The 27,454-nt window shown below is 46.6% G+C and overlaps 1 protein-coding gene across 10 annotated transcripts in view; it reads left to right on the forward strand.

The window, feature by feature from the left end:
• The window catches only part of MRAP2 (melanocortin 2 receptor accessory protein 2), a 64,385-nt gene that overhangs the window by 8,354 nt on the left and 28,577 nt on the right, over window positions 1-27,454 (forward strand). Inside the window, exons 1-2 of one of the 10 annotated variants that reach the window (XM_045008871.1) lie at window positions 6,998-7,032; window positions 26,402-26,481. The exons of 5 other annotated variants lie outside the window; for them this stretch is intronic. In XM_045008871.1, coding sequence (XP_044864806.1) covers window positions 26,480-26,481 — 2 coding nt within the window. In that variant the 5' untranslated portion in view covers window positions 6,998-7,032; window positions 26,402-26,479. Of the gene's footprint in view, window positions 1-6,790; window positions 6,914-6,934; window positions 7,033-7,083; window positions 7,187-14,839; window positions 14,968-26,401; window positions 26,482-27,454 lie in introns of those variants that run through there. 4 more of the 10 variants (XM_045008872.1, XM_045008870.1, XM_045008879.1 and 1 more) reach the window with 4 other exon arrangements.

Genomic DNA, 27,454 nt, shown 5'->3' on the forward strand with positions numbered 1-27,454 from the left:
AAGACTATAACTGCTAATGCTTCAGGGCATAAGCCACCATTAACTGATGTGATTAGGAGAAAAAATTCTATGAGTATCTTAATCCATAATTGTCTGCTTTCCTCTGAAACATTTGGTATTGGCCACTATCAAAGATGGGATACTGAATTTGTGGTCCACTGGTCCAGTTTTTAATTCCTAACTATTATGGTGTTCTAATGAAGTTCAGCACAGACCATTACAAAGGTGCAATGCACTCTGAAAGGAACAATTTAAATTATTCTGATACATATTGATGTACTCTTAATTAGTTGTGAACACTCAGAAAAATGATTTAATTATCATTATGGATAACTCAATGACGCTGTCTGCTGAACGCAGAGCAGTAGTCCAAACTCCGCTGCTCCAAAACCTATTAAGATGTTAGGCTTTATTAAAAAGTTCAGAATATTCTTTATTAGAGAATAATATACAACATATTATAATGACATTATATAAACTGATGGTGCAATACACCTTCCCTTTGAATGCTTCTGTCAGCTTCTATCACCTCATTTCAAGATAAAGAGCCGAAATAAAACAGCATCCAGAAAAAGTCAACAAAAAGTATCAAAGGCATGAGGGCAGGGCTGCCCTGGGGCGGGGGGGGGGGGGCGGGAGGGGCAATTTGCCCCAGGCCGCGCAGGGGCCCCGATAAGAATATAGTATTCTATAGTATTGCAACTTTTTTTTAATGGAAGGGGCCCCCGAAATTGCTTTGCCCTGGGGCCCCTCTGGGCAGCCCTGCATGAGGGGGTTCCAGGGAGATTTAAGAGACCAACGGACAGAATCTCATTTACACTAAGCTCATTTATACCACTCTGGCAGTATAAAGGGGTCTTAAGGTGGGTATAAATTACATAACAATTAATTTACTAACCACATTTAAGTTACAGTTATGTTTACTTTATACTGCCAGATCAGCATAAAAGAGGCCTTAATGTAAATGAGAACTAGGCCTGATTCTCTGCTGTATTGCACCAGATTTACATTGCTGTAATAGTAGCATTGCACTGGCATAAAACTAGAATAACAGAGTGGAGAATCAAGAGTGTCTGGTTTTGTAAAGTTTTAGTGTTAGAGAGATGACAGAGGTATATATAATATTAGCTGCCATTGAAGTCCATGGCAGATTTGCCATTGATAACCAGCAGCCAATATTTTCACTTCATTATTAAGCAGGATGCCCTTTCCAGACAGTCATAATAACAGAAGGCTTCATCACAGGACTCTTACCTTTGAACACATGGCTAAATGTGTAAAGCTAGAAGAAAGCACAGTTGGAAAATTGTTACAAAATTCTACCGCATGCCCATCTGTGTCTGTGGTTTGACTCTTAAAACAACCTGAAATGACTTGTAAGACTGTTTACAGTTTTTGTGGCATACTGATCATTTTTCCCAAATGGGTGTCTCATACAATTTAGAAGTTCTGCATCTGTGCATATCCCCTGGCATGAACCGAAAGAGACTCATTAATCAATTTAAGCTATTTCAGGATATCATTTTGACAGCTGAAAGGAAAGTAGCTTATTAAGGGGTCTTTTTGCCCATTATTTTTCTTGACTAAATTGTGGGTAAAATTCTTTCATTTTTTAGTTGAAAAAGAAAAAATTGATTGAGCTTTCGTCTTGTGATGTTTAATGTTATCTTTGTAAACATAGGTTTTACAGATGGCATCCTCATACTGCCTTCCTTATTCAAAGACAGCACACGTACCACATAATAGCACCACTCACATCATTATCACTGTTAGAACATATTTTGTCCCTTCCTGTTGTTAGAAGCTTGTGTATTATGTCTAGTTCCAGATGTAGCCTTATGTGCAGTCAGGGGCAGTTCTAGGTATTTTGGTGCCCCAAGCACAGCAGGCAGGCTGCCCTCGGCGGCTTGCCTCTGGGAGGTCCCCGGTCCCACGGGACCAGCGGACCCTCCACAGGCATGCTGCCAAAGGCAGCCTGCCTGCCGCCATCATGGTGACTGGCAGAGCGCCCCCCGTGGCTTGCCGCCCCAGGCACACGCTTGGCGTGCTGCTGCCTGGAGCCGCCCCTGTGTGCAGTTATATATTGAACGCAGACAGGTTGAATGTTGGCCTGTTCCATCTACACTGGCGTTTCTCAACCCCTGGGTCATGACCCAAAATGGGATCACAAGAATGTATGAAAGAGTTGTGAACAAACTTTAAAAATAGATAATATTTTGCATACAATTTTCTTTAAATAGATGCCACTTGTGCTGCACTGTGCGTTAACAAGTTACCGGTATTTGAACATGCAGGGCCACCAATTAGCCAATCAAATGCAATGCACAAAGAGTTATGGGAAAGATCACTCTGAGAATAGGGGTCTCGTGTCCCTGTCCCCACAACTGACTACCTCGGGAAGGGATGCAGTGGGAACTATTGGCCAGCCCACCTATTGCTGCCATGCATGGTAGCTTCTGCTAGTGTCCAGCTGCCTCACAAGCAGCGGAGGACATGTAGCAGCTCGGGGGGGAGGCAGGTGAGAAAGCAGGAAATGGAGAACTACAGGTGAGGAAAGCAAGCGCAACCCAGCAGGAGGGAGCTGCCTGGATCTCCCACCCAGCCCCAGTGCTGTCCCTGGGTGCCACTGGGCAACTTTCAGCACCCTGGGTACATCATCCGGCCTTAGGCTGCAGCAGTTCCGAGAGGGAGGATGCCCCCGAGCAGCCCCTTCCTGACCCAAGGCAGCTGGTAAGCACCGGGAGGTTAGGGAGGAGGTTTATTCCTACCTCACAAAGCAGGGGTGGATACCGCACCCCGGGGGGGCTGGAGTCCCGGAGGAACTGAAGAAAGGGGAGAGGCCCTGCAGGGTGCCTTGGCAGCCAGTGTACCTGGTGCTCCGCAATCAGGGGGCCCCACAATGTCCTGCATGTGCCTGTGCAAACTTTGTCCAGCACGCTGGGTGCTTGATGTGGAGCCAGGATTGGCCGTGCACTACACTGCAGCGCTACATCAGTGCAGCTGCAGCATGTCTAGTGAAGACATGCTATGCGGATGGGAGAGAGCTTTCCTGTTGGCATAATTACTCCACCTCGGCGAGAAGCAGAAGCTGCCTATATAGCGCCGGTGTGGACAGTGTGAAACTTGTAGCATGGGTGGGGTGGGGGGCTTTTTCACACCCCTGAGCAACATAAGTTATATGAACTTAGGCTGTAGTGTTGACCTTCCCTTAAGCATTCATTGGGTTAGCCAGCAGATGAGCGATGGTTTTGAGAATGCCAGTGGCAGCAAAACAGTGAACTTAGAGGCAGTTCGGTGCCTAAATACCTTTATAATCTGTCTCTTTGTGTTTACTACACTGGAATCCTGTCTTTTCTCTAGCATGAAGGACACTATCTGTTCTATACCCTAAAGGGTTTGTTATGCAAAGACAAATGAGCCAGATCCTCAGCTGTTGTAGATCAATGCAATCATTGGCTTCAGTGGTGCAAAACTGATTTTAACTAGCTGAAGATCTGACTAAGGCTTTGTCTACACTGGCAATTGAAGGACAAAACTTTTGTCTTTCAGAGGTGTTAAACCTCCCTTCCCCCTACCCCCCCGAAAGACAAAAGTTTTGCCACAAGAAGTGCCTCTGTGAATGGTGCATTGTCGGTTTGTTGGGGGTGGAAGTATTTTGTCGGCAAAAGTGACGACAAACAGCGGCTCCACTGCCTGACTTTTAGCAACATGGCTGTGTTGACATGGCCATGTCACTAAAAGTTGTGTAGTGCAGACAAAGCCTGAGTGGGTGAAGTGCAAGATCATCCTCACTGTCCCTTATCACTTTAGTAGCACTCCTCTAATTCTTTTGTTAGATCTGTCCTAAAGCTATATAGAATAGTTACTCCCTTAGTCGTAGTTTTTACGGCAACTATACTAAATAAATCCCAAACACCTGTTATCAAGGCAAGAATAAGACACTTCACTGAGTGAGAATGACTAATTCCATGACCTTGAGCAGAATCTAAGTTTGTATTTTAAAATAGATTTCTAGCTGTTATTTCTCCAAACACTGAACTGAACATAACTGAAACTGCAGCTGCTGAGCAGTGAGTGAGCAGCCACACTGTTCGGTTCGTAGGAGGAGTTTCATTCACTCTCCCTCAGTCCAGCAGCAGAGTGAATGGAAGAGTAACTTCAATATCTTGCCCGCTTCCACATCTGCATTCTCTTGGTTTCTCGAAGTTCCCCTATCCTGGGTTGATAAGAGAAAGAGAGAGAGAGAGAGAGAGTGTGTGTGCACAGGATGGAAGGGTGAGTAGAAAAAGAGATCTGAGTGTGAGTCTGAGTGTGCATTTACAAACCGATACTAGATGTACTCAGGAGCTTGAGCAACAACAGCTGCAAGAGGACTAAATAGTATTGTGATGGGTTCCCCGGGGGTACCACTGAGCCCTCTGTCTGACTGATCTGGGCTCCCTCTCACACTGTGATGCTGTGACAAGCTGCAAACCTCTCCAGGTGCTGCACTTACACACACATCTATAGGCAGAGACATACCCAGCTGAGTTACATGAACACTTCTAGACACTCATGAACTAACAATAGAGAGGCTCCAGCCAATTCACCCAGCTCAGGACCCCAGAGCTGTACCATCTTCCCCTTGCCAGAAACTTGACCAGTGTAAGTTTATTACTCAGTGTGCCACTTCTACAAAGAAAAGTGGATGTGCATCAGCTTTTGATCCCCCAGGTAAAATATAAAACAGATTTATTAACTACAGAAAAGATAGATTTTAAATGATAAGTAGTAAGCATACAGCTCAAAGTTGGTTACCTAAGAAATAAAAAGTAAAATTGCAATCTGAGTTCTACAACCTAGACAGGATTTCAATCCGGCAGTGTTTCACCCTGATGGTATACAAGCTTGGATTCTCCTTTGCAACCTGGGACCACCTCCCCAGTTCAGTCTTTGTTCTCACACGTTTCTAGGTGTTGAGTTGTGGGGGGAGTAAGGACAAATGATGATCTCACTTCCCCTCCTTTATAGGTTCCTCAAGCTTGCCGGAAAGATATTTTGCTATGATGTGAGTCAAACAGTCTCTGTTGTTTACATGCTCGCTCTCAGGCTACATCTACACTAGAAACTTCAAAGCACTGCTGTGGGAGCACTCCCATGGTAGTGCTTTGAAGTGTGAGTGTGGTCACATGTGAGCACTGGGAGAGAGCTCTCCCTGTGCTCCTGGTAATCCACCTCCACAAGGGGAATAGCCTGTCGACACTAGTGCTTTAAAGCGCTCAAACTTGCTCCGCTCAGAGGAGTGATTTTTCACACCCCTGAGCCAGCAAGTTAGAGCGCTATAAAATGGAAGTGTAGAAAAGCCTTGAGAGATCTCCACTGTATACAATTCCTGGGGTAGTCTTTGTGGGTGTAGATTTCCCTTAATGGACCATCATCAGTGTCTGGCTGTCCCATTGTTGTACCTGAAAGGCTGATTGTGGGTGTTTCAACTTCAAACACCATATTTCAGTAACATACACATAGCAAAACTTTATAACTTCAGATACTGTGACAGAACATACAACAGGATATTAATATTCAACAGATCAAGCCTTTTAGAATGATACCTCACAAGGCATACTTTGTACAAAACATATCATAAATCATCATGGTAAATGTGGGGATACCAGGGTGTTGCTTTCAGGTACAGGGTGTCACAAGTATACCCCTTTCAATCAACACACAGGAAAGGAATAAGGATACCACATTTCTATTGCCATCTCAACCAAGTTGCTAGCACTCACTATTGGTGAAAGCACAGAACTGAAAATTATTCTTGCTAATTTCCAGTACCAAATAAGGATCTGTATTTGTTTTGATTGTTTTAAGATATTTTTACCCATTCTTGTTTGGATTTTAATATTGATTGTATTTGGATAAAGGCTAACTTTAAATTAATCCCCCAAAATGCACAGCACAGAAAACATATAGGAATGTGGTATCAACTAATGAGTTAAGCGCTCACAGAGAGAAGCTGAATGATAAAGATTTTGTTTTAAGCTAAAAATGTGTCTAAAAAAAACCCAAAACAGAGTCAGCAGCAGAAGACAGGTGGGAGCTGATAGTACTGAGAGAGGCCCCAAGGCTGGTCTAATAAGGTGTGTGTTTGAGGTATACCTATGAGGGTTTTAAATTTTGATACTACATTTAGAAAAAAAAATTACTCCTACCAAGAGTAACAATGGCAATGGATGGGAGGGAAATATGGGCTGCAAAGTAATTCCTAATATTGATCTGATTAAATCAATGAATTGGCTCACCTATGTGATCTGGGGTCAGGGATAAGGAGAATAATGGATCTGGAACAGGTGGACAGACGAGATCCATCAACCAGAGCTTGTCCCATTGTGCTAGCAGGTCTAACGTTTCGCAGGGTGGGTGGAGGAAATAGCCACTAGCTTCAGTTTTGCACGGACCAGTAGCGGGGGGCTGTGGCCAGCTGGCAAAGCTGCACGGAATTATTGTAACCTAGTCCGCAATTGGGTGAATTTCGTGCCTGGGGAAAGCACCCAACTGAAATCCTCCGCCTAGCCCCGCAGCAGGAGCCACATAGGAAGCAGCAAGACCAGTCTCCAGTGGTGCAGTAGTGTCCAAGCATCTTCCCAGCCCACTCGCTAACCTGCCAGTGCGCCTCCCCCTGCCCTGGGGAGCCGACAGGTTATTTCAGCGCCCCTGGCTGGCGGCTCAAAGCGGGGTCTCTCTGCCGAGCCAGTTAGCAAGGGCGCCGCTTAGGGAGGGGCCCAAGCGGCAGCCTTTTGGGACGAGCAGTGTTGTGCTGGGGTTTGCGGTCCTGCCCGTCCCGGTGCCGCTGGGTGCGGGGGGCAGTACCAGCTTTGGGGATGGTCACATGTCACCGGAGTGTGCCTGATGGGCCCTGGCGCTGCCCTTCGCGGTCAGTAAAACCAGCGCAGCGCAGCGCCGCGCCCGCCGCTTCCTGCTCCCAGCAGCCTGACACTGCAGCGGCTGCGGGAAGCCCCGAGGAGGAGAGAAGCGCCCACTCCCGGCTCCCCGGTAGCTCTGATTAGCTTTGCCGCCCCACGTGATCGCCCCGGCGGCGTGCGGGGCAGGCAGGCAGGCTGTGGCGGGGCTGGGCGAGGGGCGCTCCTCGCCGCGCGGACTCCTTCTCCCGAGGAGAACTTGCCAGCCCGGGACCCAGCCCGGTGCAGTGAGCAGGGGCGGTTCGCGTGCTCCCGGGGGGAGGGGGCGCGCGCCGGGGCTCTGGCAGTGCGCTCGGGTTGGGTGCGGCTGGTGCCAACTCCAGCAGCAGCAGCCCCCGCGCGTGGCCCGCTCCCTCCCGGGGCTGCTGCCGCGCGCCAGGCAGCGGGGGAGGAGCTGCAAAGGCGGGCTCGGCTGCGAGCGGGACGGGGTAGGCAGCAGAGCCCAGCCGCGCGCCGCGGCCAGGTAACGGTTTAAGTCTGATCGCTCTGTCGCCTTCCAGCCTGCGCAGCCGGCTTGGGAGCCGGTCGTGCCGATCCGTTATTACCCGCTGCACTGGGGTGGGGGGAGGCGGAGAGAGACTCTCCCTCGTAACAGCCCCAGGAGGCTAAAACTTAACCGTGCTGAGCGGCTCAGGTGCACTAAATGGGGGATACTCTTGTCTTTTAAATGGCCATTGCAGCCCTCCTGTGTGCCGCGTGGGAGGTATTGCATAGCAGTAACATGAGAGAAATGCAGACCTAGATTTCAGCTCTTGCCCCCTTTGCTTTTGGGTGAGGTGTGTGGGGGTTTGCCCTTGGTTCTCGTCAGTCGGGTTTTTATTAGCGTAAGAAGGAAATTGTTGAGAGGGAAGAGGGTGGCTTTTTTTTATTATTAAAGATTCCATATCAGGGAACCAAGATTAGTTTTTGGTTGTGTGTATTACGTTCATTTGCGTTTAGACAGTACCTCAGAATAGTTGCACCACAGTTTTATGCATCTGTTTTTTAATTTTTTTCCTGCAAACTCAGCAAAATCAGTGTATTCAGAACAAAAGAAACATCTAATGTTAGTAACATAGCTACAGATTAGACTAGAGCAAACACAAATTTGATAAATCTCAAGACATAAGTAAATTTTGAACACATGCAATTTTCCCATTCAGTTTTAAATGTAAATACATATTGCATTTGAACTAGGAGAAAACATCTTTTGAAACTGGTAAATTATTTTAAAAATAATAAAAAATGGAAAGAGAAAAGCATTTGAACTAAGGATGAGAAATCAGTGGAAGTTCTACTTGAAGAACAGCAGGATGTGGTCTTATTTCAGAATTTAAACTCTTAAAATAAACAGTTGTGTGTCATAAATATACTACAAGTATCAGAGTTTGTGTAACTGGGTATTAGAGGATAGTTCATTACTGTATTCTGTTTAGAAAATATACTGTGATTTAGGGTAAAACTTTCAAAAGCATCTAGGTTCCATTTTCAAAAGTGCCTTAGGTACTAGGAGCCTAAATGTCATTGAAGGTCAATAGGTTCCCAGGTGCCTACATTACCTTTGGAAATGGCACAGAGGCACTCCTGGAAACTTTACCCTTTGTGTACATGTGGGTATTTGTTAAGTAACCTATTTCTTTCTTTGTTGCTAAATCCAGGTGTTCAAAAAAATCAATCAAACTCTCCTCAAATCATGAAATTGTTTTTTTTTTTGTTTGTTAGGTTTTGGGCAGGGGTGGGAGTGGAAGCTTGTGTACACTGCACAGCAATGCAGGCTGATTTCTAAAGTGCACCAGTGTGTTGGTGTACTAGGATGTGATATGTAGAATGTATGTTTTAGGTGTTGGGACATGTGAAAAGATGTCTGCTTGTCTGCCAAGGAAAGAGAACAGCCAGGTAAAAAGGTTGGTCAGCAACCTGATCAGGTAAACAATCAGTTAAACAGCTGAGTTTAGCAAACTAATCTTAGTGTTAGGAAAGTATAATGAATAGCTTTGTAACCATGTATTTAAGGTGAACACCTGAATGTGTTTGCATTTAACCCTATGTTTGCAGTGCTCTTTTTTGGTGGAGTGACCACTCACTGAAGCAGCAAATAAATGATATACTTTTTCAGCTCAAGAGTCTGTCTGTGAACCTGTGCATTCTGGGTCGTGAGGAAAAGAACTGGTCAACAGTTGGTAACTGGCCTATGTCGACCCTGCTGTAGAGAACTAAAAGTTCTCTACTGTGAGACCACACCCCTGCAGTGTGCATTGTTGTGTGGTGTAGACAAGAATCAATGATGATTTCTAAACCAATAATAAACAGCACAATATTTTGGTCTTCCTTCTGACTTTTGAGCACTTGAGCCCAACTCTAATTTGTGTGTGTTAAAATTCAACCTATAATGGATGCAAACATGCAGGGGTCCTCCATTCCTGCTCAGAAGGAGGTCCCATTTATTGTCTCCAAATACTGGAGAGGAGGAGCTATCCTTTTCCCCTCCTCCCAATTCTCTTTCATTTCCTATTTTCTCCCTGCCCACTCATGTTCTCCTTCCATGTTCTTCCAGTCCAACTCCTGCCTCCCATATTTTTGCTCCCTTTACCTCAAGAACCTCCTTCTCTTACATTCTGTCTCTCCATTCCCTGCTCCCAACATCCCTTGATCTTCCTTATGGCCATTACCCATTCCCCTGTCTGTATTAGGCCTGGTCCACACTAGGACTTTAATTCGAATTTAGCAGCGTTAATTCGAATTAACCGTGCACCCGTCCACACCAGGAAGCCATTTAATTTGACCTAGAGGGCTCTTTAGTTCGAATTCGGTACTCAACCCCGACGAGGGGAGTAGCGCTAAATTCGACATGGCTATGTTGAATTAGGCTAGGTGTGGATGCAAATCGAACTTACTAGCTCCGGGAGCTATCCCACAGTGCACCACTGTGTTGACGCTCTGGACAGCAGTCCGAGCTCGGATGTTCTGATCAGCCATACAGGAAAAGCCCCGGGAAAATTTGAATTCCTTTTCCTGTCTGGCCAGTTTGAATCTCATTTCCCGTGTGGACGTCGTGGCGAGCTCAGCAGCACTGGCAGCGATGCAGAGCTCTCCAGCAGAGGAGTCCATGCAATCTCAGAGTAGAAAGAGGGCCCCAGCATGGACTGACCGGGAAGTCTTGGATCTGATCGCTGTGTGGGGCGATGAGTCTGTGCTTTCGGAGCTGCGCTCCAAAAAACGGAATGCAAAGACCTACGAGAAGGTCTCCAAAGCCATGGCACTCAGAGGATACAGCCGGGATGCAACGCAGTGCCGCGTGAAAATCAAGGACCTGAGACAAGGCTACCAAAAAATCAAAGCGGCAAACGGACGCTCCGGAGCCCAGCCCCAGACATGCCGCTTCTACGAGGCACTGCATGCCATTCTTGGTGGGTCTGCCACCACTGCCCCACCAGTGACCGTGGACTCTGAGGATGGGATAGTGTCGAGGGGCAGTTTCTCGGCGATGTTCGCCGATGGGGAAGATGAGGAAGGGTTTGAGGAGGACGAGGCAGGCGACAGCGGTTACAATACTGCTTTCCCCGACAGCCAGGATCTCTTCATCACCCTCACAGAGATCCCCTACCAACCCTCCCCGGCCGTTAACCCGGACTCCGAATCAGGGGAAGGATCAGTCGGTAAGTGCTATAAACATGTAAAAATTTATTTCTTAACAAAACAGGAATAAAAACTATATAAAAAGGTCAATGCATATAGGTATCGAACAAAAATCCTCTTGGGACAGTTCAACGAAGCTCTCTGAGAGGTACTCGAAAAGCCTCCTTAGGAGGTTCCTGGGGAGAGGTGCCTTGTTGGGTGCTCCGTGGAAGCACACTCTTCCATGCCAGGCCATCAGGAGGTATAATGGGAGCATCGCCTCGACCAGCATGGCAGCATAGGGCCCTGGTCTGTGCAGGGATTCACGCAGCATTCGCTCTCTGTTTGTCCTGGAAACCCGCCTCAGGGTGATCTCGCTCGGCGACTGCTGCATCTAATTAGGGGAATTACTTTAATGTTACTATTGTGAATGCTTGACTTTTCCTTTGCATAACAATGACCGTCGTTTAACAGCCACGTGTTGTAGGCTGCAGAGGAAAAGCATACAGGGATCTTTCCCGGGGACAGCCGCGAGGGGCTGGAACAGGGTCAGACTTTATGCTTTCCAGATTGCCTGCAGCAGGAGGGCCCTGCTATCCATTAACTGTTAAGCAGCCTAAAGTTTCCGGCTTACCAGGCCTGGCTGCTACACGGATTCTGCTGTCCTGCCCCGCTTGTCCGATCTCCAGTGCAAGACCCCAGGCAATGAAAGCGAATGCCGAAAATTCGAACTTGTCCTGAGAGCACATGAGATTAGGTGCCCTGTATGGTCTTGTTCACAGAAACTGAGTAGACTGTGTTCAGTGTTCGCAAACATGTATCTTTGGAAGGAAATCACTTCCTTTTTCCGATCACACAGCTGCGGCTCTTTCCCGAACTGCCCCGGCATCCCCCTCACAGAGGCTGGTGCAGATTAGGCGGCGAAAGAAAAAGACTCGGGACGAGATGTTCTCTGAACTGATGGCCATCTCCAGAGCCGAGGCGGCACAGCAGAGCCAGTGGAGGGAGACCCTCTCTCAGCAGCAGCGCTCACACAGCGAACGGGAGGACAGGTGGCGGCAGGAAGACCAGCAGGTGACTCAAACGCTGCTTGGACTAATGAGGGAGCAAACGGACACGCTCCGGCGCCTTGTGGATGTTCTGCAGGACCACAGGCAGGAGCAGAGAGCCCCCCTGAACTGTATCTGCAACCGCCCTCCCCCGCCACAAAGTCCTGTCCCCACCTCACCCAAAATCACAAGAAGGAGGGGCGCTAGGGGCCGTGAAAACTGTCACTCCACCCCAGCAGAGCGCTCATGTACCAAACAGCTCTCATTCCCTAAAATATGAGAATTGCTTGCCTTCCTGGCTCACCGGATCCCAAATCCCAGTTTCATCCCCCAACTGTGTAGTTGAGTATTAAAAATAGTTTGCTGTTCATTACTGTTTCCGTCATGTTTCTTTGCAGAAGACTTTGTGTGAAGGGTGGGGGAGGGGTTTGTTAATTGCATAGGACAGCCACCATTAACAGGGTACAGACATGGGGGCAGGATCAACAGCAGGTCACACACAGAGTGCAGTCACTAGGCACCCGGGTCACTGTGCGAGGTGTCTGCTGCCCCAGGTCAGTCTGGGAGGTGTATGTTGCCCCAGGGTCTGAGCGCCTGGCATCCACAAATGGCAAGGCAGGCTGCCCTTACCATGCCCTTCCACCCTAGCCATGAACCTCTCTGATGCCCTGAGCCCCAGCCAGAGCCATCATCCACCCACACCTACTAACCCTTCCCACACACCCCTCACCTCTTCCTGCAAACCCACCCCTTCCTGCACACCCTCCGGTAACCGTCCTCCCCCCAGAGACCGCTGTAGGAGCAGGAGCCTGTCAGTCCTCGAGTGTAGAAGCGGTATGTACATCACTGCACACCGTACCCACCACAGTCTGCGTCCCTGTTGTAACCCTTGAACGAGAATTCGTTAGTAAAGAAAACTTTGTTAATTAAAAATGTTCCAATAACTTTATTTTTAAACGTCTGCTGGAAGGGGGGAAACCTGGTGAACGGGGTATGTAACCGCTGAAAAAAGACAATAGGAACTGAAACAAGGGCAGGTTCAGCTTCTCTGTAAAGAGACTGGACAGTCATAGGTTACCCTGCTCTCTGAGGAACCTAGCTTTCAAAGCTCCCGGATGCACAACGCTTCCCGCTGGGCTCTTCTAATCGCACGGGTGTCTGGCTGAGCGTAATCAGCAGCCATGCGATTTGCCTCAACCTCCCATCCCGCCATAAAGGTCTCCCCCTTGCTCTCACAGAGATTGTGGAGCACACAGCAAGCTGCAATAACAATGGGGATATTGGTTTCGCTGAGATCCGAGCGAGTGAGTAAGCTCCTCCATCTCCCCTTGAGACGTCCGAAAGCACACTCCACCACCATTCTGCACTTGCTCAGCCGGTAGTTGAAGAGCTCCTTGTCACTGTCCAGGGCGCCTGTATAGGGCTTCATGAGCCAGGGCATTAGCGGGTAGGCTGGGTCCCCGAGGATCACTGTAGGCATCTCCACATCCCCAACACTTACTTTGTGGTCCGGGAAGAAACTACCTTCCTGCAGGCGTCTAAACAGACCAGAGTTCCTGAACACACGCGCGTCATGAACCTTGCCCGGCCACCCGACGTAGATGTTGGTAAAACGTCCCCTATGGTCCACCAGTGCTTGCAGCACCATTGAAAAGTAGCCCTTTTGGTTAATATACTGGCTGGCCTGGTGGGCCGGTCCCAGGATAGGGATATGAGTCCCATCTATAGCCCCACCGCAGTTTGGGAATCCCATCGCGGCGAAGCCATCTATGACGACCTGGACATTTCCCAGGGTCACTACCTTTGAGAGCAGTAGGTCAACGATTGCGTGGGCTACTTGCATCACAGCAACCCCCACGGTAGATTTGCCCACGCCAAAGTGGTTCGCTACTGACCGGTAGCTGTCTGGCGTTGCAAGTTTCCACAGGGCTATGGCCACTCGCTTCTGCACGGTCAGGGCTGCTCGCATCCGGGTGTCCTGGCACTTCAGGGCAGGGGCCAGCAAGTCACACAGTTCAAGGAAAGTGCCCTTACACATCCTGAAGTTTCGCAGCCACTGTGATTCATCCCAGACCTGCAGCACTATGCGGTCCCACCAGTCCGTGCTTGTTTCCCGGGCCCAGAATCGCCATCCCATAGCATGAACGTGACCCATTGCCACCATGATCTCCACGGCGCGGCGTACCGTGCTTTGTGAGAGGTCTCTGCCACTCTGACACTTCACGTCCTCACCGCGCTGCCGGAGCCTCCTCGCCCGATTTCTCAGCAGCTGACTGTGGAAGAGGTGTTCGATAAGGTGCGAGGAGTTGACAACGGCCATAAGTGCAGCGATGATCGCAGCGGGCTCCATGCTTGCAGTGCTGTGGCGTCCGCGCTGTCACTGACCAGAAAAGTGCGCGAACAGAGTTCCCGCCGGCGCTTTCAAGGAGAGAGGGCGGGAGTGACGGTTGAATGATGACAGTTACCCAAAACCACCCTCGACACATTTTTCCCCCAGAAGGCATTGGGGCTCTACCCAGCATTCCAATGGGAAGCGGGGACTGCGGGAACTGTGGGATAGCTGCCCAGAATGCACCGCTTCCAATGTCGACGCTTGCCCCGTTAGTGTGGACTCACAAATTCGAATTAGTGTCCTTGGTGTGGATACACAAATTCGAATTCATCAGGTCGAATCCACAAATTCGACCTAAGTTAAATCGAACTACTCTTGTAGTGTAGACATACCCTTAGTCTCCTTCTCTGCCCTGGTCCACATGCTGCAACATGACCCTCTTAGGGCTTGTCTATGTGGGGAAATTGACCAGTATAGATATAGTGGATTAATTACACTAGTCTGCTATAACTATGCCGGTCAATTTCCCTGTGTAGACCAGGCCTTAGCCTCCTTTCTGCACTTTTTTCATTCCCTTTTCCCTTCAGTTTTTTGTCCAGTTCTCTAACCGTAGAGCCTAAGGTGGCAGCCATCTTTACTAGAGGCAGCGTCACATGGAAAATGGCAGCCATCTTGATTGAAGGCAATCTGGCTTCATTCCTGCTTAAAGTAATGGGCTTTTGAGGCCATTTTGTGTAAGGGCAGATATTCACGAAGAAGCTGAAGATATCAGGAGATCACTAATGTCCCAAAAAAGACCACCAAAAATTGTGAGGCTTGTGATAACATCAAAAAGGTTGACCACTCTGCCCTTTATCAAGTATTGTTCCAGGTTTTGCAATGGAAGATGTTTTGTAGGTAAAGTATGGCAGATGATATACAATTTGGCCTGCTAAATGCAGTTGATTTCTGTCCTGCAAGGATGGTGGTATTCGCCAATCTTTTTTTTGTTTGTTTTCTTCCCAGCCTATGATAGAGACCAAGGAAATGAGAGGTAAGCATAGTATGTTTGAACCCGATCCTACAGTCTAACTCATATGAGTAAGGGCTGTAGGATGAAGCCCTTTATTAGCTACCTTTGTATAGTAGAGTGTTGTACAGAGAAATAGTAGAGATTAAGATTAAGAAATTGACTCTCCCTGGCACTCGTTTTCATACATCACTGTCAGGTTTCACCAAGAGCTCAGCCTCAACTGAATTTTTCATTAGAGACTGTATAATAAATTATCTTATCTTCTCTAACAGAGCTGGAAGGAAAAATGTCCCCTGAAGATGCGGGGTGGGGGGGGTAGGAAGAGAGAGAGAGAACTTGTTAAATTGCTTGGCAGCTTTACTGTGGAAACATTCCAAATTGAATTGCTTTAAAAAAAAATTCAGTTCTATTGCAATGGCAGCCTGAAATCCTCACATATTGGATCTTTTTTTTTTTTAAATTCACCATCATATGGTATGTAATAATGCTAGAACGTCTAAATGTTTGTAGTTATTACAGTTCATAACACTTTCCAAGAAAAGCTAAATGTAGCTTTATTGTTGTCTTTAATTTGTTATTGAATTTTGAGTGTGTTATACCTAGCTAACTTCCTATACTGTAATATTCAGATACTATGGGGCCAGATTGTGACTTCACCGTTTATTTGCAGAGGGGATCCTAGAATGTGGTTGCCCATGTGTGATCTATGACTGATGCAGATACAAGTGAATGGTCCAAGTGTGGCTGTTTTTCAGCCCCATCAGCTTATTCTCTCCTGGCTTCAAGGGCACCAGGAACCATACTTATTTATGGACACTGTTATAATGAGGACTCAGCAGGAAGCACTAGAGGAGACTAGACCAGTGCTAATCTGTACGTTCAGATCTAGATTTTAAACCAGATGGACAGTGTGTATAACATTATTTAGAGATTAGACTCTTCACTTGAAATTGGAATAAATATTAACATAGTGCAAGAAACAAAGGATTTAATTTAGTGAGAGCAAGTGGCTGTCAAATACCTCAGCTAAGTTACCCTTCATTCTTGTAGGGTCTGATTCACGTTGCTTATGTGAAAAAAACTCAACAACTTCTCTCTGTATACTTCGATGGGTTTTATTAAAAGAACAAGCAGATATGAAAATTTAATATCACTAAGATGAAAACTACTAGAAATCTCACTAAACTAATTAGGAATTAAAACAATAAAACTATCAAATCAAGGTCAAATTGAAGTCCAGTCCATGAGTAGCAATGATATATGGTTTAAGTCATCATTTGGTCAAATTGATATAATGGGTAATCAAATGAGATTGATGCAACAAAGAATCACTTTCTATTGATCCTGCAACAGGAGACTGAAGGAGGTCTTGATTAGTCTAACCACCTCTCTTTCCCCCAACCCCCAACTAAAAGATATTGCCCATGGCAGTTAAATTAACTTAGCTGGTGAAGGACATCACTGTCTGTTCTGGTTTTAGACTCCAACCAAGAGAGAGAACCTGAAGTGATAGAATCATGTAGCTAGTCTGAAGGAAGTAGATACCAAAGTGGTTTCTTAAATTACAACTTCAGTGCTCTTGCATGGTTTCTTCTTAAATCTCACCGTTGTTATGGTGACTAATAGTGTCCTCTTCTTACTCCCCCACCTACAAAGCATGAGAGTTTACCAACTGATTTCAGAACATAGGTGGTTACTAAAGGATCCTTAAAGCTTCAGATAACTCTTCCTTACTGAGGAAGCACTTGGAATGGTTCAAAAAGAAGAATTAGGATTTAGGGTTAGGGAAGCATTCCTGGCGCCATTCCCAAGGTACACTCAGTCCACACACTGACACCTTAATACACCAACAAACATTTCCCCATGAACTAAAGGTAGAAAACAGGAAAAATGAGACTGTAACGGGGTGGTTTGCCCCTTTAAGTCCCAGGGTTGGGGGCTAGGAAACAACCAGCTCTGTTCCAAGGAAGAGCCCAGCAGGCAGGTGCTGGGAATCATCAGACCCAGCTGGGCAATGTCAGGTGACTGGGTCTGATAACTACCATTAGATGATACAGAAGTGGGCCCCAGCTCCATTAAGTAGAGCCTAGGACTATTCTAATGCCATGAGAATACTTGCTTGTGACTAAAAGCCCAAGTTGCAGACTATGCAGTGGAGGACAGCATGGGCCAGGAGACCCTGGAGAAGTCCCTGTGCTGAGGGAAGACTCTAATCACTAGATTACTAGTGGCCAGGGGACCCACAACCTATACTGGGGAGCGGGGCAGTTACATTATGATGTTGTTTACACGTTCTTTTGGTGTTTCAACAATAAACGGAGCCCTGAGGCAACGGAGCTAAAGACTGACTTGGGCGTGGCTATTTATTCCCCCAGGCTGGTGAGTGAGCTTAGCATCTTACAGAGATACTTAAGATAAAGGTTTGAGTTTCTTCTGCTTTGTGCTTTTGTGACCTTTGACTTCATGGAGTGGGGTTCTGAGTGTTACTGGAACTAGGTGATTGAGAAGCTTGGTCATAGATCTTATCACCAGTGGGAGTCTCTCGGACAGGATCAGACTGGTCAGGCTGGTATTGCCGATGACCAGTCCTTTACCTCCTCTTCTCCTAGGCGACCTCCCAAAGGGAAATAGGAGTGTTCCTTTCAGATGTTAGTGGACTGGGGCAGCACATATGCTTCTACTTTTTTGGAAGACAGGATACTGGAGTAGATGGACCATTGGTCTGATCCATTATGGCCATTCTTATGTTCTTACGACCCTTCGCCTTCATAGCTTTGTAGACATTTAGGTGATCCATAGGCACTGAATGCAGTCAGTGTGGCCCAATCTCCATCAAGGTGAGCAAGCTTTGGCCTGAGGCTATTGTGGGAAGTCCTGTTCAGGATAACTATGGTCTGTAGCAGAGGTCCCCGAAGAATGGAGCATGCCCCCAGGGGGGTATGGAGGAACATCTGTGGGAGAGGGGGCTGCGGTGGGGCCCAGGCCAGCCCCCAGCTCTGCTCCGGTCCTGCCCCCAGCCATGTCCCTGCCTCCCAGTGCCACACCTGGCCCAGGCCCCAGCCTTGACATGGCTCCACTTCTGGCCCCATGCCAGCCCCCAGCCCTGTCCACTGGCTGTGGCTCCATTCCTGGCCCGGGGCCAAGGCTGGGGGCAAGGCCAGGAGCAGAGCTGCACCTGGCTGTGGCTCCGCCCCCAGCATCAGTCCCTGGCCACGCCCCACTCCTGGCACCAGCCTTGGCCCTCTTACCCCTGTCAGCATCTCCCCTCTCCTCCCCGAGCTGCGGCCATGCTCCTGGCCCTGGGGTGGGGGTGGCTGTGGACAGGAGTCATGGTAGGGTTGCAAGGTGTCCGGTTTTTTACTGGAAAGTCCAATTTTTCAAGGCGATTGTATAGTCTCCAATCAGAAATATTAATCGGACAATAGAAGTCTGGTTACAGCAGCTCTGTTGTCATATACACGCGCAAACCCCAGCCAACCCAAGGCCCCTTTTAACCCCGAGCACTGGCGCCAGAGCTGGGGAGGGGCAGAGCTGGAGGCGCCATAGGCGCCAACTTTCCCCGATGCCAGTGGGCGCTCGCGCCCACCCCTTACCTTGCCCCCATTCCAACCCCTTCTTCAAAGTCCCTATCCCAACTCCGCCCCCTCCCTGCCCCTATTGGACCCCTTCCCAAAATCCCCGCTTCAGCCCTGCCTCTTCCCCGAGTGTGCCCTGTTCCCCCTTCTCCCCCCTCCATCCCAGCCGTGTGAAACAGCTGTTTCATGGCGCAAGCGCTAGGAGCTAGGGGGAAAAAGCGGGCACATGGCGCACTCAGCAGAGGAGGCGGAGCGTGGAGGTGAGCTGGGCGGGGGGCAGGGAGCTGCCGGTGGGTGCTGAGCACCCACCAATTTTTCCCCGTGGGTGCTCCAGCCCCAGAGTACCCACGGAGTCAGCGCCTATGGGAGGTGCCTGCTCTGCTAGTCCCGGCCAGGCTGAGGAAGAGACACTTCCTCTTCCCCTGCTTTGGCTGCTCCCGGGGCTGGGTCAGACCCACCTCTGGGAACCTCCCCTGGCTGCAGGAAGCTGCCTCCCACACTGCTTCCTGCCCTCATCACTCCCTGCAAATGCTTTGCTCTGAGCTGCTGCTGCTGGACGGAGCAGGAGAGACATAGTCCTCTTCAGCCTCCCTCTTTCTGGTGAGTTGAGCCTTTGGTTGGGGATGGGGTTCGGGTAAAGGGTGAAGCTACCAGCCCCTCGTGCTGGGAAACTCCCCTACCTGGTCTCAGCAGCTCAGAGTTGTTTTGCTTTGTGGGGGTGGGGGATTGCTAAAGGAAGCCCCTACACTTTCAATCTGAAGCGAATCTATCCAAGTGGCACTTTAGGGCAGGATATTGTGGAGAATGTATGGCTGGAGCGCCACCCAGGTGCATGGGTTCTGCCTCGGAAAGCAAGTGCTGCAACAAATGGAAGGATTAGTTTGCTCTGAAGTGTATGCCAACAATGGCAAGTCAAAGCCAGTTTCCTTTCTCCTTCTGGCCCCCCTCGTCCATCCCATTTGTAATTGTATCTTGCTAGTGTCTCCATTACTGCTGGCAAGTCTGTGATGTGCCAGTTTGATAGTGTATGTGCTGGTAAGTATTTGGTGCAGAAAATATTGACCACAGCAGTAGTGTCCAGGTTTGAGAAATTGGAAAGTTGGCAATGCTAGGTAAGGTGGGGCTTGACCCTCAAAAGTTTGGGGATCATTGGTCTGGAGAGATCACTGTTATGGCCACATGCCATATGGTTCCCCAGAATAGGAGCTGCATGGGGCCCACTTCAGGAGAAGCTACCTTAGTCGTCTGTCTAGGGAAAACAGTCCTGGAGCCCATGTGGCATCAGGCTCTGTTAGAGGCCTAAGTTGTTCCTTAGTAATAGCTAACCACCTAGTCATGTCCATACTCTCACTCCTAGAGTGCTTTCAGCATTCTGGAAATAAACTAACCTGTGGTAAGCTGTCATGTCCTTGCATCAAGCAAGAAAATTAATGAAATAACTGTCAGGTTTCACCAGTGTAAAAGACTGTACTTATACACGGAACATTTATCCTAGAGCCAAAGAACTACTTTTACATCTTATCAACATAAATTCTGTTTAATATTAATAAGTTATACAAAACCCTAAATTGTCATTTGGACTATTTCTCTGACAAGTCTCAATTCTGGCTCAGTCTCAGAGTGGTGGAGGTGACAATGACATTTTAATTTATAGTCCCTGCAAGGAGAAAAGTAAATATATGATGTGAGAGTTGGACATGCTAAAACAAAATACCAATTAGAACCCTGGTACGATGGTCCAAAACAGAACAAGCAGACTGCAGAGAAATACCTTTTAGAATTTACACAGTTAAAGCAACATTATTGCAGTGTACTTTAATTGAAAGAATAAGACCTTGGTTCCAAAACTGGAACAACCATGTTTCTTATTGGGCAGCCATGTGATTTCTTATCTGCCTATGAATAAGCGATCGGAATTTGTTTTATTTTTCTCCTTATTTGACTAAGATTTTCTTGATTTTTAGCTATTTACTCTTCAAATTCCTCTTAGCCATACTCATTTCTGTTCTACATTTTACCTTCTGTAGTTGATTACTTACTGGCTTTACTAGGGCTGGATTTCCATTTTTTCCAAGGACACTTGTTTGGATTGAATAACATCTTTGTGTGGAGCAGGTGTTGTGCAAGGATGTGGCTACAGAGACCAGTGCTCATCCTCCATCATGGAAGTTTCAGAGTAGCAGCCGTGTTAGTCTGTATCCGCAAAAAGAACAGGAGTACTTGTGGCACCTTAGAGACTAACAAATTTATTTCAGCATAAGCTCTCGTGAGCTACAGCTCACTTCTTCGGATGCATAGAATGGAACACACAGACAGGAGATATTTATACGTACAGAGAACATGAAAAGGTGGAAGTATGCATACCAACAGGAAGAGTCTAATCAATAGACCAACGTGATATATGCCATCATGTACCAGCAATGCCCCTCTGCCATGTACATTGGCCAAACCGGACAGTCTGTACGCAAAAGAATAAATGGACACAAATCTGACATCAGGAATCATAACATTCAAAAACCAGTGGGAGAACACTTCAACCTCTCTAACCACTCAGTGACAGACTTGAAGGTGGCAATTTTGCAACAAAAAAACTTCAAAAACAGACTCCAAAGAGAGACTGCTGAACTCGAATTAATATGCAAATTAGATACAATTAACTTAGGTTTAAACAGAGACTGGGAATGTTTGGGTCATTACACTAATTGAATCTATTTCCCTATGTTAAATTCTCCTCACACCTTCTATGGGTCATCTCAATTATCACTTCAAAAGTTTTTTTTTTCCTCCTGCTGATGATAGCTCATGTCTATTGATTAGACTCTTCCTGTTGGTATGCATACTTCCATCTTTTCATGTTCTCTGTATGTATAAATATCTCCTGTCTGTTGTGTTCCGTTCTGTGCATCCGAAGAAGTAAGCTGTAGCTCATGAAAGCTTATGCTGAAATAAATTTGTTAGTCTCTAAGGTGCCACAAGTACTCCTGTTCATCATGGGAGTGGGATTCTGGACTGCAGGGACAGATTAGGGAACTGCAGCAGACTGGTTATGTGGTGATTAATGCTTTGAATAAAGGAATAACTGTTAAAGAGCAGCTTTTGTTGCTTAAATGCAAAGAACACACTCTTGTAACTTGGCTTTTCTCTTTGCCTTTCTGCTTCCTTTTTGTTTTGTTTTGTTTAGGTGTAGTACTTGTTCTGTCTGCTTTAGGGTACGGCCAGACTACCTGCTGTATCAGCAGGTAATGATCGATTTATCGGGGATCGATATATTGCGTCTTGTCTAGATGCGATATATCGATCCCCGAACGTGCTCCCGTTGACTCCGGAACTCCACCAGAGCGAGCGGCGGTAGCGGAGTCAACGGGGGAGCCGCGGCTGTCGATCCCGCGCCGTGAGGACGGGAGGTAAGTTGAAATAAGATGCGTCGTATCTTACATCGACATCCCACCCCCCCTCCCCAGTGTAGACCAGGCCTTACTGTCAGACTGTTTCCTCCTCTATGCTGCCTGGGCACCAGTAGTGAGTGTTGAGCGCTCAGTAGAGACGGTTTCCCCACTTTGTTCTGGTGCCTGGCATCACAGTGACTAGGAACAGCAAATGCTGGGGAAGTCCTGAAACCCTGGACTGGAATGTGCTTAGTGCAGATGGAATCAGAATTTAGCTACCAAACCCTAACAAATCTCTACTGAGCATGTGCAAATTGATATTTTTCTAAGAATTTTAACTTAGCCAAATTTGGGTGGATTTTCACAGGAGTAGCAAAAGGCACATCCCTGACACACAAGCCACTCACCTGCCAAATTTAAAGTCCCTGCTCCAAAATATTGAAGTGCTAGAGCTTCTCAGTGAAACAGCTGTAAGAATTTTTTTTAACGTGGACAAAACAATGTTTTTGTTTCTTTTTCTCTCATCTCATTCCTGGAAATGGCTGATCCATATTTGCTGAAACTTTCCAAAACAATTCAGCCTAATGTGGACGCCCAGCATGGGAAATGTTGGACTGACAGGTTAAAGTTTGGCAAAGTTATAAGCAACTGAAAACAATATTTTATTATGGGAAGTATCAAGAAACCTTAAAAAAATGGGATTATTACCAGCTTTGCTTATAATATGTTCAGAAAGTTCAGCATTTTAAAAAGTCAAATTCTTTATGTAAACCATAAGATATTGTTTCCTTTAAAGCACTAAGGGGAAAAAAAATAATGGCTTGGTTGTGATGCTTCCTTCAGACTGTGGAGATTGTTAGAGTCCTGCTGAAACAGAGGCACTTAAATTATATTCATTTTTTCCCCTCAGAAGTACAGAGAAAGTAGAAATAGAGGAAAATGTCAGCACTAAATGTTTCTCTGTTGTATGCTTTTTGCTTTACTGTCAGCATGTTAACTCAGTCCATTTGTCCCAGTTACTATATATGTCAGGTTGCACACACTATTTATATATATCAAAAAGCTCAGATAATGGTCATACAGTAATTGTAAGCTTCTGTAGGGAGACAGAAAAATATTTGTAACTGTCTGTATATAAAATTTTCCAAATAAAAAGCAAAAAATTTATTACTGACATTTTAGGACTTGATTCCGTTGTGATGCCATTGTGCCAGAGGAGCTATGTTGTTGACCTCGGTCTTTGTCCTGGAGCTTTAAGCAGTCTTTTAGGTGTCCTGGGCCCAGGCCATGGAGTGCTTTGAAGATAAAGACTGAGACCTTGAACTTAATTCAGAGTTCTATGGGGAGAAGAGGACAGGTGTGATGTGTTCATGGTAGCTTGCATACTGAGGAGACATGCTGCAGTGTATTGTACTAGCTGGAGTTTCCTAAGTGCTGATGGCTTCCTGCCCAAGTATACTGCATGGCTGTAGTCCAGCCAAGAGGTGACGAAAACATGAATAACTGAGGCCTTTGTCTGCCAGTATGGGATGGAATCTCCTCGCCAGCTGGAGATGGTAGAAAGCATCACTCGTGGCTGTTGTGATGTGGGAGCTCAACATCAGCGAGGAATCTGAGAGTACTCCTAGACTATGGACTGAACTGACCAGTTGTGGATGTGAACCTTCAACCAAAGGGGAGTCAGCATGGCTGCAAACTCCTCAGAATACTTTCCTCTGCCCACCAGCATCACCTGATCTTGCTTGGGTTCAGCTTCAGCCAGCTGTTCTTCATCCATGAGCTGATCTCATCCAATTACTGGGCCACCTTGGTGGTAGGGGTATGTGGTGAAGGACAGGTAGAGCTTTGTGTCATCTGCATATTGCTGGCCTGTGAATCCATGTTGTTTGACCCATATACCTAGTGGTTGCATGTAGATGTTGAAAAGGACTGGAGAGAGAACTGATCCTTGTGGAACCCCACAAGAGAGGGGTCTAGTAGTGATGCGTTTTCTCATCACTACTTTTTGGGTGTATCCCCTCCAGGAAGGGCTCAGACCATTTTAGCATGTTATTCCGGACCCCTCCTATCTCTCTCGGGTCAGACAGCAGTATTTCATGGTCAGCAGTGTTGAACACTGCAGAGAGATCCAGGAGGATGAGAATGGATGTCTATTCTCTATCTTTTGATTGGAGGAGATCATCTATCAGTTCCATAAAGCTGTTTCAGGTCCATGTCCTGGCCTACACCCACATTGTGCCGGGTCTAGAATCTTCGCTTCAGTTAGATGAGCTGATAGGTGGCCTTTGACTAGCTCCTCTATGAGCTTGCTCAGGAATGACAGGTTTGACACTAGGCGATAGTTGGCTAGGAGTTTACTTTATCTCGAAAAAAATAAACCATGGTTAAGAATGACCTTACCCCCACACTCCTGAAAGTCAATAAAAGAATATCATGTTTACTTAAACAATAACAACATGATGAGTATTATCCAATACCTTTCCTGGGCCAATAAAAATAGCTCTTCGAGTTAATTGAAGCAGATCTGGTGTTATACAGACATCCACTTCAGTGTGAAACTGAGACAGTACCAAGTATCAGCTATTTTTCTACCTTTCAAACAAAGGGAAGCCTTATGCCTTCTGTTATTTACACCAATTCATTTTGTTGCACTTATTTGTTTTATGAAAGAGATGAAAGCAAGCAAATACTAACGAAGAAAAATAAATTACTCTGATGTTCAGTTGAGCTGTTCATGAAGATTAATATTTGCATTTGGAGTGGAATTTGGATACCAATTACACAGAAATATGATCAAGAGGAACATTTTCTTGGCAAGCTGCTTGCATCCTTACTTGACCAAAAAAACGATAACAGGGCTAGATATTTATTCTTTAAATATCCCCCTTTTTGGGGAGAATCCTTATGCTCCATGATAAAATATAAATCTTGGCAGCTTTTTCTTTCTCAATCTGTACGTGCTGGGGTTTATAGGGAACTAAAGGGGAAAAATACTGGGGAAGATGGAAAGGATTATAGTGTGTGAAAATGCATATAAATGAGCAGAGTGAGAGAACATGTGTCACCTCCTGAGAGCAAAAGCCATCTTGCAGTTCTCTCTCATCCAATAGCCTTCTGTAGCACTTCATACAAGCTGGGCTTGAGCCTGAGACTCCTTCCTTTCCAAAATTTCAGTGAGACTGATGCATAGCAAACATCTCTCTGCTTGTGGCCCAAGAGAGGGAGGTAGAGCACAGCATGACTGGCATGAAAGAACAGAATGTGCACTGTGTCCAAAAATGCTGGACACAGTGCACATTCTGCCCACTCACATTCTGCCCACTCACTGTCCTCCTGTTCTTTTGTATTCAGCAAGTTGCATTTCCCTCCTGTCTAAAGCTAAAGAAAAAAGTACTGAGACTAAGGAACCGAAGTTCCCAGTGATCCACTGATACTGCCCATCACCCAGAATTAGAATAACGTGCATCATTATAAGGGAGTGTTTGTTTGAATATCACAGTTTTTGGCCAGATGATACAGTATGCTCTGTGATGCAGATGTGTTTGTGAGGAATCTCGGGGATGGAAAGTTTGCCTCATTTTCAAAGCTTACATTGGCAAGATGAGTGGTGGCTTTTTTTTGTTTGTTTGTTTTGTTTTTGAACAAATATTTGTTGCCTTCTGTTATTCCGGTATAACCCTTAAAAATGCTTTAGTCCTTTTTCTTAATACTTCAGAAATTGGCAGTTTTGGTAGAAGTCTCATCTATTAGAATAGATGCAGGCAACTCTCTCTTTGAGGTGGTGTGCAGTATGTACTCAGGGACAGCTTCAGGTACCAGCACGCCAAGCACGTGCCTGGGGCGGCAAGCTACAGGGGGCTCTCTGCCAGCCGCCGCAAGGGCGGCAGGCAGGTTGCCTTCGGCGGCATGCCTCCGGAGGGTCCGCTGGTCCCGCGGCTTCAGCAGACCTCCCACAGGCTGCCGCCGTATCTGCCTGACCGGGGACCTCCCGCAGGCAAGCCGCCGAAGGCAGCCTGCCTGCCGTGCTTGGGGCAGCAAAATACTAGAGCCGCCCCTGTATGTGCTCATTGTAGGAAATTACCTAAATCTGAAAGAACAATTAACATACTTGTAACAATGTACTGTCCTGATCCTGCAATGTGATGCATGCAGGCAAACCTCTACTCCAGGGGTCGGTAACCTTTCAGAAGTGCTGTGCCGAGTCTTCATTTATTCACTCTAATTTAAAGTTTTGCATGCCAGTAATACATTTTAATGTTTTTAGAAGGTCTCTTTCTACAAGTCTAACTAAACTATTGTTGTCTATAAAGTAAATAAGGTTTTTTAAATGTTTAAGAAGCTTCATTTAAAATTAAATTAAAATGCAGAGCCCCCTGGACCAGTGGCCTGGACCTGGGCAGTGTGAGTGCCACTGAAAATCAGCTCGGCATGCGTGCCATAGGTTGTCTACTCCTGCTCTACTTCCATGTGGAACCCTGTTGATTTCCGTTGTAGGATTGAAGCCAAAGTAAGCACCAAGTCCTGCTACCCTTACTCATACGAGCAGTATATTGGAGCCAAAGCAACTGCTCCATGTGAGTAAAGGATGGATCATGAATTTAGATGTCTTTAATACATTATTGAATCTTTTGTGCAGTGTATGAATTATTTTCAGCTTATCTGCTTTTTAAATAGAACCAAAACAGTACAGCTAATTTCAATGATTGAACAAAGGAATTTGTTTTTTTTACAGCAAAAGCATGACAATTTAAAATCTCTTTCCGTTTAAAAAATGGTTTTGATATAATTTCCTGATTATATCATTTATTTCAAAGATGAGTCAGCTCCCTACTTGGATTCAACTCTTAGCTCCTATCAAAATGAACACAGAGTGCCAACTTTCTTTGGAATAGCAACACTGAATTCATGTTCTGGAAGTCTACAGATTATATCATTTTTTTAATCATGACAGGAGTTGGCTTTCAGATCTTTCTGTTAAAATACAAAATCTTTCTTCTACATTTCATTAAAATGTGCACCTCTGTGAGCTTTAAAGGGAGTATCTCACTTTAATTTGTTTTATCCATTGCACAAGACAAAAAATTTCAAAATACACAAAGGGCTTAATTCAGCTCTTAGAGCACATGCTGGACTTTGACTTCCATGGCACTATGTTTAAAGTGTTTAAAGTAAGCGCTTTGCTGGATTGGGGCGTGTAATCGATCGCGTCGGGGCTCAACCCTCCTGCGGGCCGGAGGGGAGCCACACCGACTCACTCCACGTCTTCTGTGGAACCGGCTGAACAATAGTAATCAGTGTTTAGAGGCTCAGGCCCTCGGTTGCAGGGGCTGGGCAGCAAACGAACAGTACAGTGAGCTCAGGCCCTATGGAGCAGGGGCTGAGCAGTAATAAACAGTACAGTGGGCTCAGGCCCTATGGAGCAGGGGCTGAGCAGTAATAAACAGTACAGTGGGCTCAGGCCCTATGGAGCAGGGGCTGAGCAGCAAATACAGTACAGTGGGCTCAGGCCCTATGGAGCAGGGGCTGAGCAGCAAATACAGTACAGTG

Source organism: Mauremys mutica, chromosome 3 (assembly GCF_020497125.1).
Source record: "Mauremys mutica isolate MM-2020 ecotype Southern chromosome 3, ASM2049712v1, whole genome shotgun sequence".
NCBI lineage: Eukaryota > Metazoa > Chordata > Testudines > Geoemydidae > Mauremys > Mauremys mutica.